The 15,621-nt window shown below is 42.0% G+C and overlaps 2 protein-coding genes across 2 annotated transcripts; both read left to right on the forward strand.

Moving 5' to 3' along the window:
* Window positions 1-539: 539 nt before the first annotated feature.
* On the forward strand, window positions 540-2,302 carry hmx1 (H6 family homeobox 1). The gene is made up of 2 exons (XM_088303128.1): window positions 540-1,062; window positions 1,481-2,302. The coding sequence occupies exons 1-2, from the start codon at window positions 759-761 to the stop codon at window positions 2,077-2,079; spliced, it is 903 nt and encodes a 300-aa protein (XP_088159254.1). The 5' UTR covers window positions 540-758; the 3' UTR covers window positions 2,080-2,302.
* A 1,094-nt stretch (window positions 2,303-3,396) lies between these two features.
* Window positions 3,397-5,004, forward strand: hmx4 (H6 family homeobox 4). The gene is made up of 2 exons (XM_088303026.1): window positions 3,397-3,759; window positions 3,859-5,004. Exons 1-2 carry the CDS (start codon window positions 3,546-3,548, stop codon window positions 4,419-4,421), a joined length of 777 nt encoding a protein of 258 aa, XP_088159152.1. The 5' UTR covers window positions 3,397-3,545; the 3' UTR covers window positions 4,422-5,004.
* Window positions 5,005-15,621: the final 10,617 nt, after the last annotated feature.

Consider the following 15,621-nt stretch of genomic DNA (forward strand, 5'->3'; position numbering starts at 1 on the left):
TTAAGATGTTGTTTCATTTTATGTGTGATTGAATTTTTTTCGGTTTACATTGTTAAATAACCATTTGGTTGCTTGTTTGTTTTGCATTTGCTTCCGTTACTGTACGGAACGTGTCACCGTCACAGTGAAATTAAAAGCAATGAACAGAATCCTGTTTTTTTTTCTTTAAGTTTTGCATACAGTCATAGTGTATGGCAATTGAATATTATTTGCGTTCACCTTTCATAAAGCCGACATAACTCTGACATGGCCTTCATGAAAATAAATAAGAGAACCATGCTACAGTAAAGAAGCAAACTGGGATGCAAAACTCTTGCCGTCCTGCTCGTTTAAAGATCGCAAGGCTTCCCTGTTGAAACAAGATGGATGGAAGCCTCCATGTGGATCTTCATTTTTGATTTACACTCTAATTGACCTAAATAAAGACGCAAGAGAGACTGAGGGGGAGTTAAGGGACCGGCCTTTACAGTAGCTACAGTCACTGGTGCAGCAAGACAGTGACTCGCCTTTCCATTTGCTATTGTGCTCGTCCAATCACTGGATGGCCCCCAGTGTTTGCCAAGCTCGCCACTGGACCTTTCACTGTACACAACTCGTGCTTCAGTCGTCTGGTCCCTGCAGCGACTCCCCGTCCCAGCACAGCGCGAAAGCTGCAATGCTTCACGTGCCAGTTTGGACTTTCTGGACGTTGTTTTAACACTAAATGGCGACGGAATTTGTTTGATTTTTTTTTTTTTGCTCGGTGAAATCCGGAAAACATGCAGAAGAAGCGGACGGACACCCAGACTCCTCTATTGTCATCACCGAGAGCGTCGTCTTTTTTCATTGAAAATCTACTGGCGGCGGGGCCACACGAGCGGGATTCCCCTTCCGACAACAGCCGATGTGGAGCCGCGACGCGCGTGGACCCGCCCAGCCCGGTCTCGTACACGCGGTGCGGCGTCAAGTGTGCGCCGGCGCCCGATCGCTGCAGCCCAGCCTCGTCCCTGTGCGCAGAGCCGCTGCTAAACTGGTACGCCGGGAACACTGCTTTGCTTTCCAGGACTTTGGATGCACCGGGCAGTAAGTATCGCTCAAATCACCTTTAAAAAAAAAACATGCGGGTTACAATGGATGGTGTATTTTAACGTTCAACGATAACCGTATAAGTTGCGCAATATCCGATTGACGAATTGAGTTTTGATTACAACCCCAAACAGATTTGTAAACGACTGTGATTTGCGGTAGTTCCTTAAACGCACCCCCCAAAAAATATTTCATGGGAGGCACCCTTCGAGATTCATCTTTCCGATGCCAAAATTTAAATCAATGCATCGTGTTTACGTCGCAAGAAAAAATTTAACCTATTAAATAAGGTGACGCACATATACATCTACATCAATATTGCATTACCAACCGTTTTTTTCTTCCAATAAACTGCTCATTGCGCCAGGACTAAAGTAGTACAAATCGTTGCATTTTGCATTTTTCCTCCTCTCAGGTCCCTCTGCGAACACGAGGTCCGAGGACAACTGCTGCTCGGTGTCGACCAGTGACAGAAGTTCTCCCGCAGTATCAGAACCGATTTCAGAACCGATTACAGATGACAGCTACGAGTCGGACAGGAAATTAAGCGACGGCATCCTGATTGATGAGCACGACGAGGCTCAGAGTGGCTTTGACGCGCCATCTGACTCAACCCATACCCGGAAGAAGAAAACCCGTACTGTCTTCAGCAGAAGCCAGGTATTCCAACTGGAGTCCACCTTCGACGTGAAACGGTATCTGAGCAGTTCGGAGAGGGCCGGCCTGGCCGCGTCACTCCACCTGACAGAGACCCAAGTCAAGATCTGGTTCCAGAACCGCAGGAATAAATGGAAGAGACAACTGGCGGCGGATCTCGAGGTTGTACACATTCCAAACCCGAGCCAGAGGCTAGTCAGAGTCCCCATTTTGTATCACGACGGACCCGGAGCCGGTTCTGCACTGGCTTTTAACTTGAACGGACATCAGGTCTTCTCCAACTCCATCGCGTACCCTCTGTCCTCCTTGGCCCACTCCATGAGCATACTGAGGTCTCAGATGAGCAGCTTGGTGTAAAGACATTTCGCCATTTCTACAATACTGTGCAATAACAAGCAATGTCGCGGAGAGAAGGAAACAGATGACACAAAGTCATGTTTGTGTATTACGTGTGTGTTTGTTTGCTACTGTCATCATATAATAATCTATAAACAGAGTGCAGTGTACTCTGTGTGATAAGCAACTATTTTTCGCCAAACTTTTATATTAAAACACACATGCACACACGTTTTCGATATTATTTTTTTCCACTCAATAAATGGATATAAATACCAACTCGTTTTTTTCTGTGTATGTTCTCCCACTAAAAGCAATTTATTACAATCGTGTAAATAGCAAATATTTGGGGACACCTGAAATTCAAAGTATAAGTTTTTTTTTATGCTAAAGGTCATTGTTTGTCATTTATCTTTTTTGACCGCACAATTGAATTTAAAATTGACAAAATTACGCACGAGTAAAAAAAAAAACACACCCACCAGTGAACTATAATTGTTTAAAAGAAGCCATTGCAGTTCGGATCATTATAAATTAGAACTATAGCCTATCCCCGTAAAATAATTACTCAAAGCTGCAGTTTATTGCGTGTGATGAGTCTATAAACAAATAAAACACACTTTTGTTAACATAAAAGAAGCAGAGCAGTAGGAAGAGTCAGGCGAATTATGATGGATTATCATCCCGCAAAATATTACTCGAAATTAGAACACAATACACGATCAATCAGAATGAACAGTTGAATTTAAACACACCACGGTGAAGGAAGTTCAATTATCCGTAAAATGATCATGTAAAATAGGTCTGCCTTTACAAGGGTGATGATAATACAGTTCCGATCCACATAGAGATATGAATTTAATTGTGTTTATCGCCCATCGTGGAAACTCAAGAGTGTGTATTTCTGTTGGTTGCCTTATTTAGTTGCAAGACAAGGGCAAAGAGTGAGAGAGCATCCGTTTTTCATTTTTATTTTTAAAGAATAATGCAAGTGGCCCGCCAGCTACACAGTCGTGCACATGCATGTAAATGCACTTTTCCCCCAATTAAATCTGTTGACAATTTTTGAGGTGGTGAAGTTCAAATCAATTTATGTAACCGTCAAATCAACGTCTATAATTGAGCAATCGTGCAAATACGCCCCACAGTGTGAAAGACCATATTAGCGAACAGCAGGTTTCAATGGAAAAGATGTATTTTAGGTGAAGAGAGGAGCGGAGCTGGAATACAACGCTCTCGTCCTCGTCGCATCCCTTCGCTGCGATTGGTCCACACCGCTTGTCGATTCAACCAATCAGCGCGGACTCGGTTCGCCCCATCCAACGTGATGTGAGCGCTGAGATTACACACTGAGTCCCAGCCAAGCAGTGTGTGCTCAGTGGATGCTGCTATGCTGTGTGCACCTTCGACACCTTATTGGTGACTGCTTGCGTTGATCCAAGGGGAGAAGTAAACAAAGGAGTTGTTTACGTTGCGCGCTGGAGAATATGAGTAAAGAGGACGCACCATGTCGTCCGAGCGCCTCTCTCAAGTTCACCATTGACAACATCCTCAACCTGAAAACAAGCGGGCGCGCCAGTGACAGCTGTCACCCCCACGAAGAGCGCGATGTCTCGGCCGCGGCGACGTGTAAAGGCCGCGACATGCACAGCAACCTGGAGGGGCCCGGAGCCCAGCACAGGCGCGAATCGGACGGAAGCGGTAAGGACGATTCACGTCACGATAACGCATCGTCTTTAATACGCACCAGAGGGTGACACAGACTGAGAGGAGGTTCAAGCAGTTGTTGTTTTCTTGCAGATTTTACCCAAGAGAATAACCGGGCCCGCGAATCGGCCAGCGACATTAATCGGGCGGCGGAGGCGCGCTTCGAGAGCGGGGACAGTAGTTGCGACGACTGCAGCTCCACCACCACGACCACTGAGCCTCTTAAAGCGGACAGTCCCACGAAGAAGAGCAAAATGATCACGAAAAAGAAAACGCGCACCATTTTTTCTAAGAGACAGATCTTCCAGTTGGAGTCTACGTTCGACATGAAGCGCTACCTGAGCAGCGCCGAGCGCGCCTGCCTCGCCAGCTCTCTGCAGCTCACCGAAACCCAGGTGAAAATCTGGTTCCAGAACCGCAGGAATAAATTAAAACGGCAAATCTCGAGTGAAATCGACGGACCGGTGAGCGACTTCCCGGAGACGGTGAAGCCCGTGGTGGTGGGTCAGCTCCCCGCCTTGTACAAGGAGAGCAGCTTGCTGGGGAGGTGCCTGATGCCCATGCCGTTGCCCGTCGTGTACCCGGGTTCGAATACGCCTTACCTCTGTTTCTCCAACACCAGCAAGTACTTCAGTCTCTATGACGGAGACGTATGACGCTGCCACCCAGCCTGCATGTGTAAACAGACACTTTTGTTTGTGCCAACTGGAGCATTTATGGCGTGATGCCTCTACAGTTCAAAAGGCCGGACACTGACCCTTAAGTGTTTAAAAGAAGGCTGCAAGTAGTAGGAACATATCACATTCAAATGAGCTGTTTTTTTTGGTATTATTTATTTATTAGCCTGGCTTTTGTGTAGGCCTAACACTTAACACCAGACAAGAGAACATTGCAGGCCGATAGCAAATGGTAGCCTGCCTGGCCGTTCATGGCCTCCATCTTTAACATCTTATTGTTTACATGATTAGCCCTTTCTCATTGTTACTCTCATTATCATTATTATTCCCAACTACAGCCTATGCCACCAAAGAAATTAATATACCATGCATGCATTTATAATATCATAAGGACTTTTGGATTACAGAAATTATATGTATTTAAATGAATGTCATTAACATTTTATTCACGCATGTCTATTTTTTTTGTCCTGAAGTATCTTACACTTACGTTATTCTTACATTTGCCTCTATAGGCTCATTACAGCATTTACTGCAACTGTAATTAAAACCTCTTTATTCCAGAAAACCTTTACAACTGATTCAATAATTTCAGGTGACTTGTTGTCTTTAGCTCAGTTACCAAATGTTGACAGTATAAATTAGATTTCAGATTTTACATGATGCAACACTCATAAACACTGGTGCGACAAAGCCAATATTTCACCAAAAACACTCAAAATATTTTTTGTTCGGTATTGCATGCACACTTATGAATTATCTCATTCTGGAAGTAAGAAAACTTGGACATGGTTAAAGAAATTATGTAATTAGGAAAAACAGTAAAGTGGGCCTCCTTAAACACAACTTCCATCTATTAACCATTACTATTGAAACAACATGACCATTGTCTTTTATTTTCATATATTTGTAAAGGAAAAAAGTACTAAAGTTATTATAACTCTATATTTGAAGGAACTTATTGAAATAAAAAACATAATTATCAAAAGTGATATAACTGAATGTGTAATAATAATAATAATAATAATTTTAATTTTTACTTGGACTATTATTTGTACAAAAGCATTTTGCGCTCTGTTTTTCATTAATATGAATGATTTTGTGCATCAAATTTTAGTATTATCATTATTATTATTATTATTTATTATTATTATTACTTCCTCAATCTCTCTTAAACAGGCTGTCTCTGTTGTTGTACCATATTCAATCATCCAGGTAATCTTAACAGACATACCACCTCAAACTTAACATAATATACATAGCATACTTGACACGGGAGAAGCTGACCTCTGACTCTAATGAGGGGCCATTCTGGGGGAAAACTATATAGCTCTTGAACATCATCAGCTTTAATTCATTAACCATTGCTTAGCCAACACGGCGTCTGTATACTTTCATACAATGACACAATTCAATCTGTAAAGTCGAGGCTAGCAGCTTTCAGTAGAAAATGAAAAATTATGGCAACATAAAATTTGATCTGAAAAAAAAAAAACGAACAAAAACGCAACCTTGAAGTACTGTTTAGTGTTGTTTTTCCCCAAGGACCTTCTGCCTTGACTTGGAAGGCAGTTGATCCCATCAGTGCAGCCCTTTGACCTCCAGTGTACTTTGCCACAACACTTACACTCCACATGTGTCACACAAGCGAGCTCCACTTCCATTCTATTGAGTATGCAATCAATAGGCAACAAGCACGCAAGCAATATTAATGGTCCAATCATGCTATTTATACGATGAAAAGCGACCAATCACAGACAGCGTAGCGTGTGAAGCAATCATTCGGTTTTTTTTCTCGATCAATTGCATCTATACATGCAACTCTACATTAATGTGGACATGATCATGACGATGATGACGGAAACAAAGCTACAATAACACTCATCAAGGAGGGGTGGGGGGTGGGGGGGGGGCGTGGCGGGCGACAAATGTTTGCATGTCTGAGGGTGTGTATTAAGTGGAAAAAAGGAGGTCGGTTATGTCCGGCAGGCTGTCTCCAGTTTAAGAGCTGCAATGCTCACTCCCCACACAGTTCTTTGAGTCTGTTCACTCAGACAGCAAGAAGGCAGGAAAAAAAAAAAATCTCTTTTATCAGAAAATATTTCCCCGACTGATATAAATTATGATCGTTTACTATATCAGTCGTGAATGACTATTCTCTGCCAGGTCACCAAAATGCAATAATCATTTTCACTAATTACTCACTGCATCCTTTTCATCCCTGTTTGTTTTAATTAAAGTGTGTTCCGAGTCCTTACTTTGTACAGTCTGCACTGTATGAGTGAATATACGAAAAAAAAAAAAAGTGTAAAAGGGGAGGGGGAGCTCAGTCAGAACCATTTGATGAGTGTGTGTTTGTGTTGGAAATAGTACGATCACGTTTGTATTTCTGCACGGGTCTGCGCCTCTCTAAAGCTGAGGTCTGGCTTCTCACAGGCAAGGAAGTGCTGTTCCTTATGGTTGCAGAGTGTATCCAAGAGTGACCAATTGTGTGTGTGTGTGTGTGTGTGTGTGTGATTATGCACATTATGTCTGCGTAAAACTTTCTGGCAGCCTCTTTCTGCATGACTAGATGGGGGGCCCCCCTCTCTCAGCTCGGCCGTTTCTTTAACCTCTGTTGACCTCTTCTAGTCATCTGACAAAGGTCGTCACCCAAGACGAATGAAGAGAGACTGTCCGCCGAACATGTCGGAAAGACAATAATATTCTCTTACATTGGTCAAACCAAAGCAAGCCAAGCCTAAGCTTTCCGACACACGCGACAACAATGGCAAGTCTCGTTGCAACACGTTGTACAAACATGGTGGACATGCTTCGGCGAAAACATTTTGCTTAACCTCTGACGTCAGAACACGGTCGCTTCCGTCATGCTTGTTAAACCTCAGAATCCAGTTTCCCAATGGAGCAAAATGGAATGGGAACGTGTGGAAGTGAAAAAATAAGTTAGACGGTTCAGAACCGCCAACGGCAAACACAATAAGATAAGTCACATGGTTGAGTCGAGTTCTTTATCGGGTTGTGTTTCCAAACCTTTCATGAGATAAGCTACGTAATATTTTTAAATGACTTGTCACTGTCACCTGTGACGTGTAGCAAATAAATCACAATTGATGAACGAACCAATTAAGTGTAGCTAGATATATAAAAATATAGTCTTATAAAAAATATTTTTTAAAAAACTACAGGTATACGATGTAACTGAAGTAAAGACATTTATTTTTATTTTATTTTTATTTTTTAAGTATTCGTGAGGGAACAGGATGGTTTAAGCAATACCGTCACAGGGTGGCATTACTTTAAAGGTATGGCTGTAATGAATTTAGATCGCCCACGTTTATTCGCAGTTCCACCTTTGCAAATTCCCTTTTTTTTTTGTGGGACATATCCTTTGTTATTCCTAAAAAAAAACTCACCTATTTGCGACAGACACATTTATTTTAATTGCAAAATACTGACTCCAATAAGGGTCACTAACCTTTTTGAAACTTGAAAGCTACTTCTTGGGTACTGATTAATGCAAAGGTTTGATACACACTTCTAAAATAACATATTTGCTCACTGACATTAATAATTAATGATCTGCCGCAAGGATACTGAATATGATGATGATTTCTCACTATAATTTTCAACAAGGACTTGAATAAATATTAATATGCAACACTAACTTGAATAAAGTGTTTACAGTAGCAAACTTGCACAGCATTCCAAGGAAATCACAATTTGCCACCGCTGGAGAAGTATTTTTAAAACATGACAGAGGGCTACTCCCGTCGTGTATTAGTGTATTTCATCAGATTTGTTCAGCGATTTCATTTCTACAAAATTGAGGTGGAAATTTGAATTGTGTGACTTCAGTTTTAATCCTTTACTGTACTTTCTGAGTTAGACAAATTTATTCTCATCAAATTACTGACACAGTACCGTATGTGGATCGTCTTCTACAAAGTAACTATAGAGCATAAGAGGAATCCTGCAACCGGCGAAGAAATATTTATCTCAGATGTGTGTATGGATTCCCCGGCGTGACCCAATACACCAGAGGGCAACGCGAGAACAAAACGACACGACACAGCATATTGTAAAGTAAACAACAAGGCTATTAGTTAGAGGCGGAAACCCGACACAGGAGCTCAGCGTATGTGTCACACTTAAAGACTGTTTGATGGCCTATTGATCTCTTGATTTAGACCCCTCCTGTTCCCCTTCTCCATAATGCAAATTGCTGGAGGAAATTGAAAGATAGCAGTGGGGATGGATTTGGATGAAAGCAGGGCGCTACAGACGGGGATTTGGACAGTGGCCAAATGCTAATTGCTGCGCAAGCTAAGTGAGAAAATAAAGAGGAATATATCTGAATGCTCTTAGAACTGATTGTAGAGTTGTTGAAGGGCCTGTATTGTGAAAAAAAAAAAAAATCAACCTTTTTGAGCTTTTCGCCGTTAGAATGCTAATTCCTCACCAAAATCCGCCTAAAGTGGTGTTTTCCTCCGCGTACCCATGTATGAGTAAATGGGAAAATGAGTATATTTACAAATTCATATATATAAATTTATATTTACAAATTCATATATACTTTTGTGGCAGCAGCCGAATTTTCCACGACGACATAAAAGGGATGCGGTAGCCACAAGAGGCGGGATTTTAGCCACCAAAATAACTCATATTGCAAAAAGTCATATATAATCATATATATGTCTATACTTAACTATGGAAAGTTTGAAATAGCGTAATAGAGACCCCTTAAGTTAAGAATTCTAAAAAACTTTGAAACATGCTATTAAGACTCCTCTGTCCTCTTAGCCACATCTCGGGCTACCATTGGATATCTTAAATAGAGTGCAGGTGAGGGTTACGCTAATGTTTGGCAGACCGAAGGCATAGTGAAACATCCAATTCCACAGCAATCCATCCCAAGTGTAATCTCACACTCCGGTAACGTCTCACGATTTCCACAATCAAAAAGGCTCCATTCAGGGAACGAAATCCATGTTATGACAACTATTGACCTGGTCATACACACAATCATGACGTCAGCAATGCTGAGAAATAGACTGGATCTTTATATTTTGTAGGACAGAATACAGATAACAGAATTTGGTTCAGTAAACTGGATACGGGAATTCTGGTGTGAACGCTACGGGCCTATTCTTAACTTTCTGACGGGTATTTGAATTTCACTGCATTATTCCCTAAATAAGTGGTTTATATTAAATAATTTGTCATAAATAAATAAATAAATAAACCATGAGAATAATAATAAGAAATTCAAATTATTATTAGACAAAAACTAAAAAAGATGCCTATATTTTTACATTTGTTTAAATGAAACCAAAAAAAAAAAAGACTAAAAATAATATCGAAAATTAACCTTGTATTTTCCCCATTTCATTTCCTGTCTCAGTTCCCATGACACACACGCACACACACACACCACAGCCGCTCAATTAAACAGCATCGTGTCCAATGCCCTCCCTCATGTCCTGTCCCCTCAGACACCCTTGTCAGGATAATGTGCCATTAATCTACCGCTGAAAACACATTATTGGCCAATCAATAGGTGATATGGGGGGAAAGGGAACAGAGGAAAGAGGAGAAGCAAGGAGATGGACAGGAGGCAAGGGAGGAATGCTCTACGTCTTGGGGGAGGCGTACGAGCTCCTCTATGCCGACATGGAATACTCAGTGTGGTTTCAGGCCGAATGTCAATATACGTCCATTAACAACAGATAGAGTCAAAGTGCCCCAACTCTTACAAGGAACGGAGACAGGTGGAGCAAAGTGCATTAAAACCGCGAGACAAATCATGTTTTTGTAATAACTAAGAAACCCGTTGAAAACATCTACGTCAGATGAGGAGGCCACTAAAGCGACATCATACTGCACCACGAATTCATAGACAAAAAAAACAGGCAACAAAAATAAAAAAAATTAAAAAAAAATTAATTACACCAAAAAAAAACAACAAAAAAAATCAAAATTGTCTGGTTCCTATTGGTCCACTAGCAGTCTCTTGATTTCCAAAATTGTTTGCCGATCAATGAAAGTGACATCAAACAAACCGCTAAAAGCTATCTCAGGGATGCATGTGTACACAAACATGCGCAAAAAAGGATGGCAACATACATCTTAAAGAACCACAATTTACACCTCGGCAGCCATGTACCACAAGATTCGGTCACGCAGCGATAAGGAGGGCAAAGCAAGTAATGTGCACGTATCTGAGCTGACCCGCACGCCTCTTGAGTGACACGACAAACTGCAACACCCCAACGGCGCCTGATGGCAAACACGCTGTGGTGGAACCTCGAGCCCAAACGGTGTGCTGCAAGTCTGCTACAAGTGACCCACGAAAGAGGTGCCGGACGCTCCCCCAAAAAACAATTATCTTAACAATGATCACAATTGGTCACTAACATTAACCAAGTGCATATTACAGTCTAATAACTCCCCCAGGAAGTGCCTCAGTTTGCTTGAGCAAGAAAATGAGCCTCTAATTGCTCCTGATGAGCTCCACTGGGCTCTCAGTGAGATGGACAGCAGCAGGATCAAGCCAGCAGCGTTTTTGGCAGAAACGTCTTGTGAAACCCAAGAGACCACTAACTGATGTTACAGCTAGCGGTGTTATCGGTTGTCCAACGAGTAGGTCGTGAGGGAACATATTTAGCACAAATATGCGTGACGGTTTTTGTTTACAGATTCATTTTGGATTTGGGTCTACTACGAGTTGCCAGATGAAACAACTACCGGCAGCTCAGGTAGGATGGATGCATTTTTTTTTTTTGGGCTACTATATCCGTCAATGGCAGCGAATGGGTTAAAAATAAATCAAATGTATTTATTTATTTATTAACAGCACTAGCGTTATATGTATCAATGTATGTCCTCGAGGGCCGCTGCCCTGCATGTTTTCCATCTCTCCCGGCTGCAACACACCTGATTCAAAACGAGCAGGATACTTATCAGGCTTCTGATGAGCTGATCGTTTGAATTAGGTGGGTGGCAGCTGGGAGAGATTGAAAGTTGGCCAAATCTTGACACCCCCTGATTTATGCTACCATTTATTTTCAGTGAAGCCACAAGTGAGAGAAGTGGGACATCGCGGAGTGGTCACCAGCCAATCACAGGGCAGAAGATTTCGGTGTCTGGTGGTGATGGGGAAAATGAAGCTTCAAATTTGCTTCATGAACCAGTTATTCTGTTTTCGTGTCCTCTAGATGGCACTGTTGGTTTAAATAATGGGTTTAAAAAATTACAAGTCAGCTCAATGTTGAACAGAGAGCGCCATCTACAGGAGTCCAAAAATACTACAACTGCTTCATGAAGCAGATTCGAAGCTTCATTTCGCCATCACTAGTGTCTGGTCCGCCCCTTTTTATGAAAAAGGATCCATTCAACAAGACAGGACCCGTTTTAAGAAGAACTTGTGCCAAAGCATAACAGAATTCATCATTGTTATTTTAGTTTGCCCACTAACTCCCGTAAGGTGTGTGTGTGTTTTCTCACACACAACAAACACACCTCTTAGCCCTGAAGTGAGTGGATCTCTCGAGGATTGTGCTCCCCTCTGGCCAGTTCTGGGGATGCTCTAAGTGCTCTGTAATAGCCAGCAATCAGCGCTGATGGATAGAAACCAACGTCCAGCCCTCAGGAAAGAAATATAAATAAGTAAGATGAATAAATAAAAGCCTCGTGTCCTCACAACCGCATATTGCATTGGGCATGTGTTTTATAATGAATATAGATTGAGAGGTTGAAATATTTATAGTTCAGGGATGGTGTGTGTGTGTGTGGGGGTGCGCATGTGTGTGTGCATCAGTGTGCTAGTGGGGTGTGAACTGACATCCTAAGTGGACAGGAATGAAAAAAATAAAAAATAAAAAAAATTCTTCCCGCGGAAGCTTCCAGGCAATGTTAGTTTGTGGTCGTCAATTGGGACATGCTACGACTCACACCTTTGAAATAATGAGTTTGAAACCCTCGACGATGATATCCATTCTGGTTTCACTTGTCATATAAAAGTCGTCCACTGGTCAGTTGCGAGGTGTCTGAGGACACAGGCCGGCCATGAGCAGCCTTGGGCAGAGAGACGGGACCTCGTCAACGACATGAACAAAAACGGATAATGTACAACGATAAAGTCAATTGGCGCTGAATAACCAAGCTTTTGAAGGAAACACAAAATGGTGGCACCAACGTGGACTTGCAATGAAGCAGAGAAAAGTTACATAGAGGCGAGTTACAAAGATTCGAGAGGTGTGTTTGACAGACTTGGTATGGGGAAAATAATTGAAAGTGACAAACGTTTATTTATTCACACCGACAGGACGAAATAGCATGTCGTGTCACTGAAGTCACTCGTGACCATATATGCTGATTTTAAAAAACAAAACAAATAAAACCCACAATTCTCAAATATGCCTTTGCCCAGCTTCGGTAAGATAGAAATCGGAACCACCGGATTTACAGTCAAGGTTCACACACACCGCTATCCTCCACAACAGGCCTTTCGCAACTAAAGCGAACTTTGGTGCAAATTTCCATCACTATCCAGCGCGCCTATTCGGTGAACAGACGCGAGCCGAACATGAGATCCAAGTTGACGTGAACAACTTTTTTGCCCTGAAGCATTGAGATTGTGTTTCAATAATAATGCGCATCACTCATGAAAGCGACTTGCTCTCGTGGCAATGACAAAAGAGCACATGACATGAGATCTCTCTCTTTCAAAGCTGTACAACTCCCGGCACTTTCTCTACTTACGAGGCATAAAGCCGGTTTGTTGTCACACAGAAGAAAAAAAAAAATGCCCGTCTTCCAGTAAATATTTTGTCCCGCATTTGAGGCCAGTTTCAAGACTAAGTGTTTTAAAGTGCCGTTTGGGGTTAAGGGCCTTCGATGGGTGCCAGCGAATATTTCAAAGTGGCAACTTCTGGCGGCAAGTGGAATAAAAAGTTGATAGTCTGTTGGGAGGGTTTAATAATGAAAGGAGGAACATGTGGAGTTGCCGGAGTTAAGTACACTTAGGAGTGCACTCAGAAGTGTTGCGGAAGAGATAACAGATGACAAGATGGAATGAGGAGGTGCCGGCGTGATGGTTAACAAACCTTTGAATCTGGGTCGTCTTTTGGTCAAAGGAACAGATTTGCTCGTGGCTTCGGTGAAATTAAACGCTGAGTTGTTAAGACACAATTAAGCACGCGGCTTTTGTACGGTGACATGAAAAAACAATAAAAAAAACAAACCTAGAGGCACTTCATGTGAATGTATTACTTTCATGAGGTTACGGACTCAGCGAGGGGAGAAGCGAGTGTCTGGTTGTGATAATGCAGCAGACTGAACAATGCGCTCAAGTGCATTCCTCTTATTTGTGTCTGAACATGAACGCCCGTGTTTGTATGCATTTGTGTGTCTGAGCGCGGGGATATGAAGTCCCGCTCTCGCCGCCATCAGAAGGTTTTAATAGAGTCGAATATTCCTCTGCATTTTACATGACTTTAGGGCAAGCTACTCTCGCCTGTCTGCTTTGCTCAGATCAGACGCTAAAACGGGAACACAGAGTGGACTGCAAGTCCAAGTATCTTTTGCGCCAATCTTTGTGTGTGCCTCAATGATATACGGAATTATACACTTAAAAAAGCTCATGCTGTATTTGTCAACAATGTCAGGGAGCTCATTTATGCCCTTGCGTGTATGTCAGAAGTACTACCGTATTTCCAGGCTATAAGGCGCACCCGCTTATAAGCCAAGAAACTATTTTGTGCCGCACTTTTCTAAATTGAAAAAAATGTGAATGCATAAAAAAGGTACATCAACAGTTTCTCAAAACAGTGCCTTTTAATACGACAACAACTTTGCTAATTAAAACAGAACAAATTTGCATTTATTTAGCGTATTTTCTGAACGATAGAAAATACCACAGAGAAGCCGCACTGTTGAATTAGCCGCATGGTTCGAAATCTAGGAAAAAATTAGCGGCTTATCTTCCGGAAAATACGGTATATTATAGCCATTTAACGAAATTTAGAGTCGAGCTGTTGGTGGAAGCCAACTCAACACAATTGGCAACGCTCCTGACTTTTACCCTTTTCACATTTCTCCTGTTGATTAATTAATTGTTTTCTGGGTGTGCATAGTGTTCAACTCTACAAGACAGTTGCGCTATATACCGTACATGCACCGTTGGCAACATGTCTGCAACCGAGTCCAAATTTATTGCTGTAGAGTCTCTCTGGTGATAGGTTCGTTATGTCACATGCTGCGATGATATAATCAGGTTTCCCAGCAAGGTTTCTTCTCCTTTGTCTGTCATTGGTTTGCGTGCCGGAATACCCAGAGAAAACCCACGCGGGCACGTCGAGAATATGCAAACTCCCCACATGAAGGCCAGAGCTGGAATTAAAATCTACACCTCTGAATTGTAAGGCAGACACACTTGTCAGTGAGGCAAAGCAAACATTTGAGTTGAGAATCATTGCCGGGTTCAAAATATTTGGAACGCTCCCTTGTCTGAAAACAAAGTTGTACCGTCAGTAGAAGCTCAGAAAATACCTAAAAATATCCCAGGCACAATACTCTCCATCTTCCGCATCTTCACACTAAATTGAGATGCCGAACCCAACTCCACTCAATTCACAGACTCGAGGTAGCATTCGGCTGATAAATATTAGATGGCTTACTTTTATTTCAAGACGCTTGCCGTGTTTGTTGTTGCTTACACAGCAAACCGCGGGACGGCAGAAACGGGAGAAAGTAGTGAAAGCTACAAAACACACAAATAGATCAACATTTAGACTAACACGCCACAACAAGGATACAGGAGAAGAAAACAAAATGCTTTCTGGATTTCACCTGGAGCAACCAAAGGGGTGTTTGCCATTTTGTAGCTCCAAAAAGCCGATGCTGTGGAATCTTCTGCTCCAATCAATATTTCAAGGGTGTAGTGGGGGATAAATAAATAAGTAAATAAAACACATTTTAAGTCTGAAATGCTCTTATTGCCGGAGCGTTTCCGTGTATGCCCTCTGGTGAAGTAGTCGAAGAACATGTGTCCCATCAAAGACTTACAACGCACTGAGTAGACGAACCCATCAGTTGCGCAATAAATGAAATTCAATAGATGCAACAATATTTATATTATCACATAATATTGTTAAAACACTCGATTTATCCCACTTACACC

Source organism: Idiotropiscis lumnitzeri, chromosome 8, assembly GCF_059441095.1.
Source record: "Idiotropiscis lumnitzeri isolate Australia: NSW breed Sydney's pygmy pipehorse chromosome 8, RoL_Ilum_1.0, whole genome shotgun sequence".
Classification (NCBI taxonomy): domain Eukaryota; kingdom Metazoa; phylum Chordata; class Actinopteri; order Syngnathiformes; family Syngnathidae; genus Idiotropiscis; species Idiotropiscis lumnitzeri.

Coding starts and splice junctions, on each gene's coding strand:
- hmx1 (XM_088303128.1), top strand. CDS start 759: ATGCAGAAGAAGCGGACGGACACCCAGACTCCTCTATTGTCATCACCG. Junction 1,063..1,480: donor GACTTTGGATGCACCGGGCA/GTAAGTATCGCT, acceptor TCCTCCTCTCAG/GTCCCTCTGCGAACACGAGG.
- hmx4 (XM_088303026.1), top strand. CDS start 3,546: ATGAGTAAAGAGGACGCACCATGTCGTCCGAGCGCCTCTCTCAAGTTC. Junction 3,760..3,858: donor GCGCGAATCGGACGGAAGCG/GTAAGGACGATT, acceptor GTTTTCTTGCAG/ATTTTACCCAAGAGAATAAC.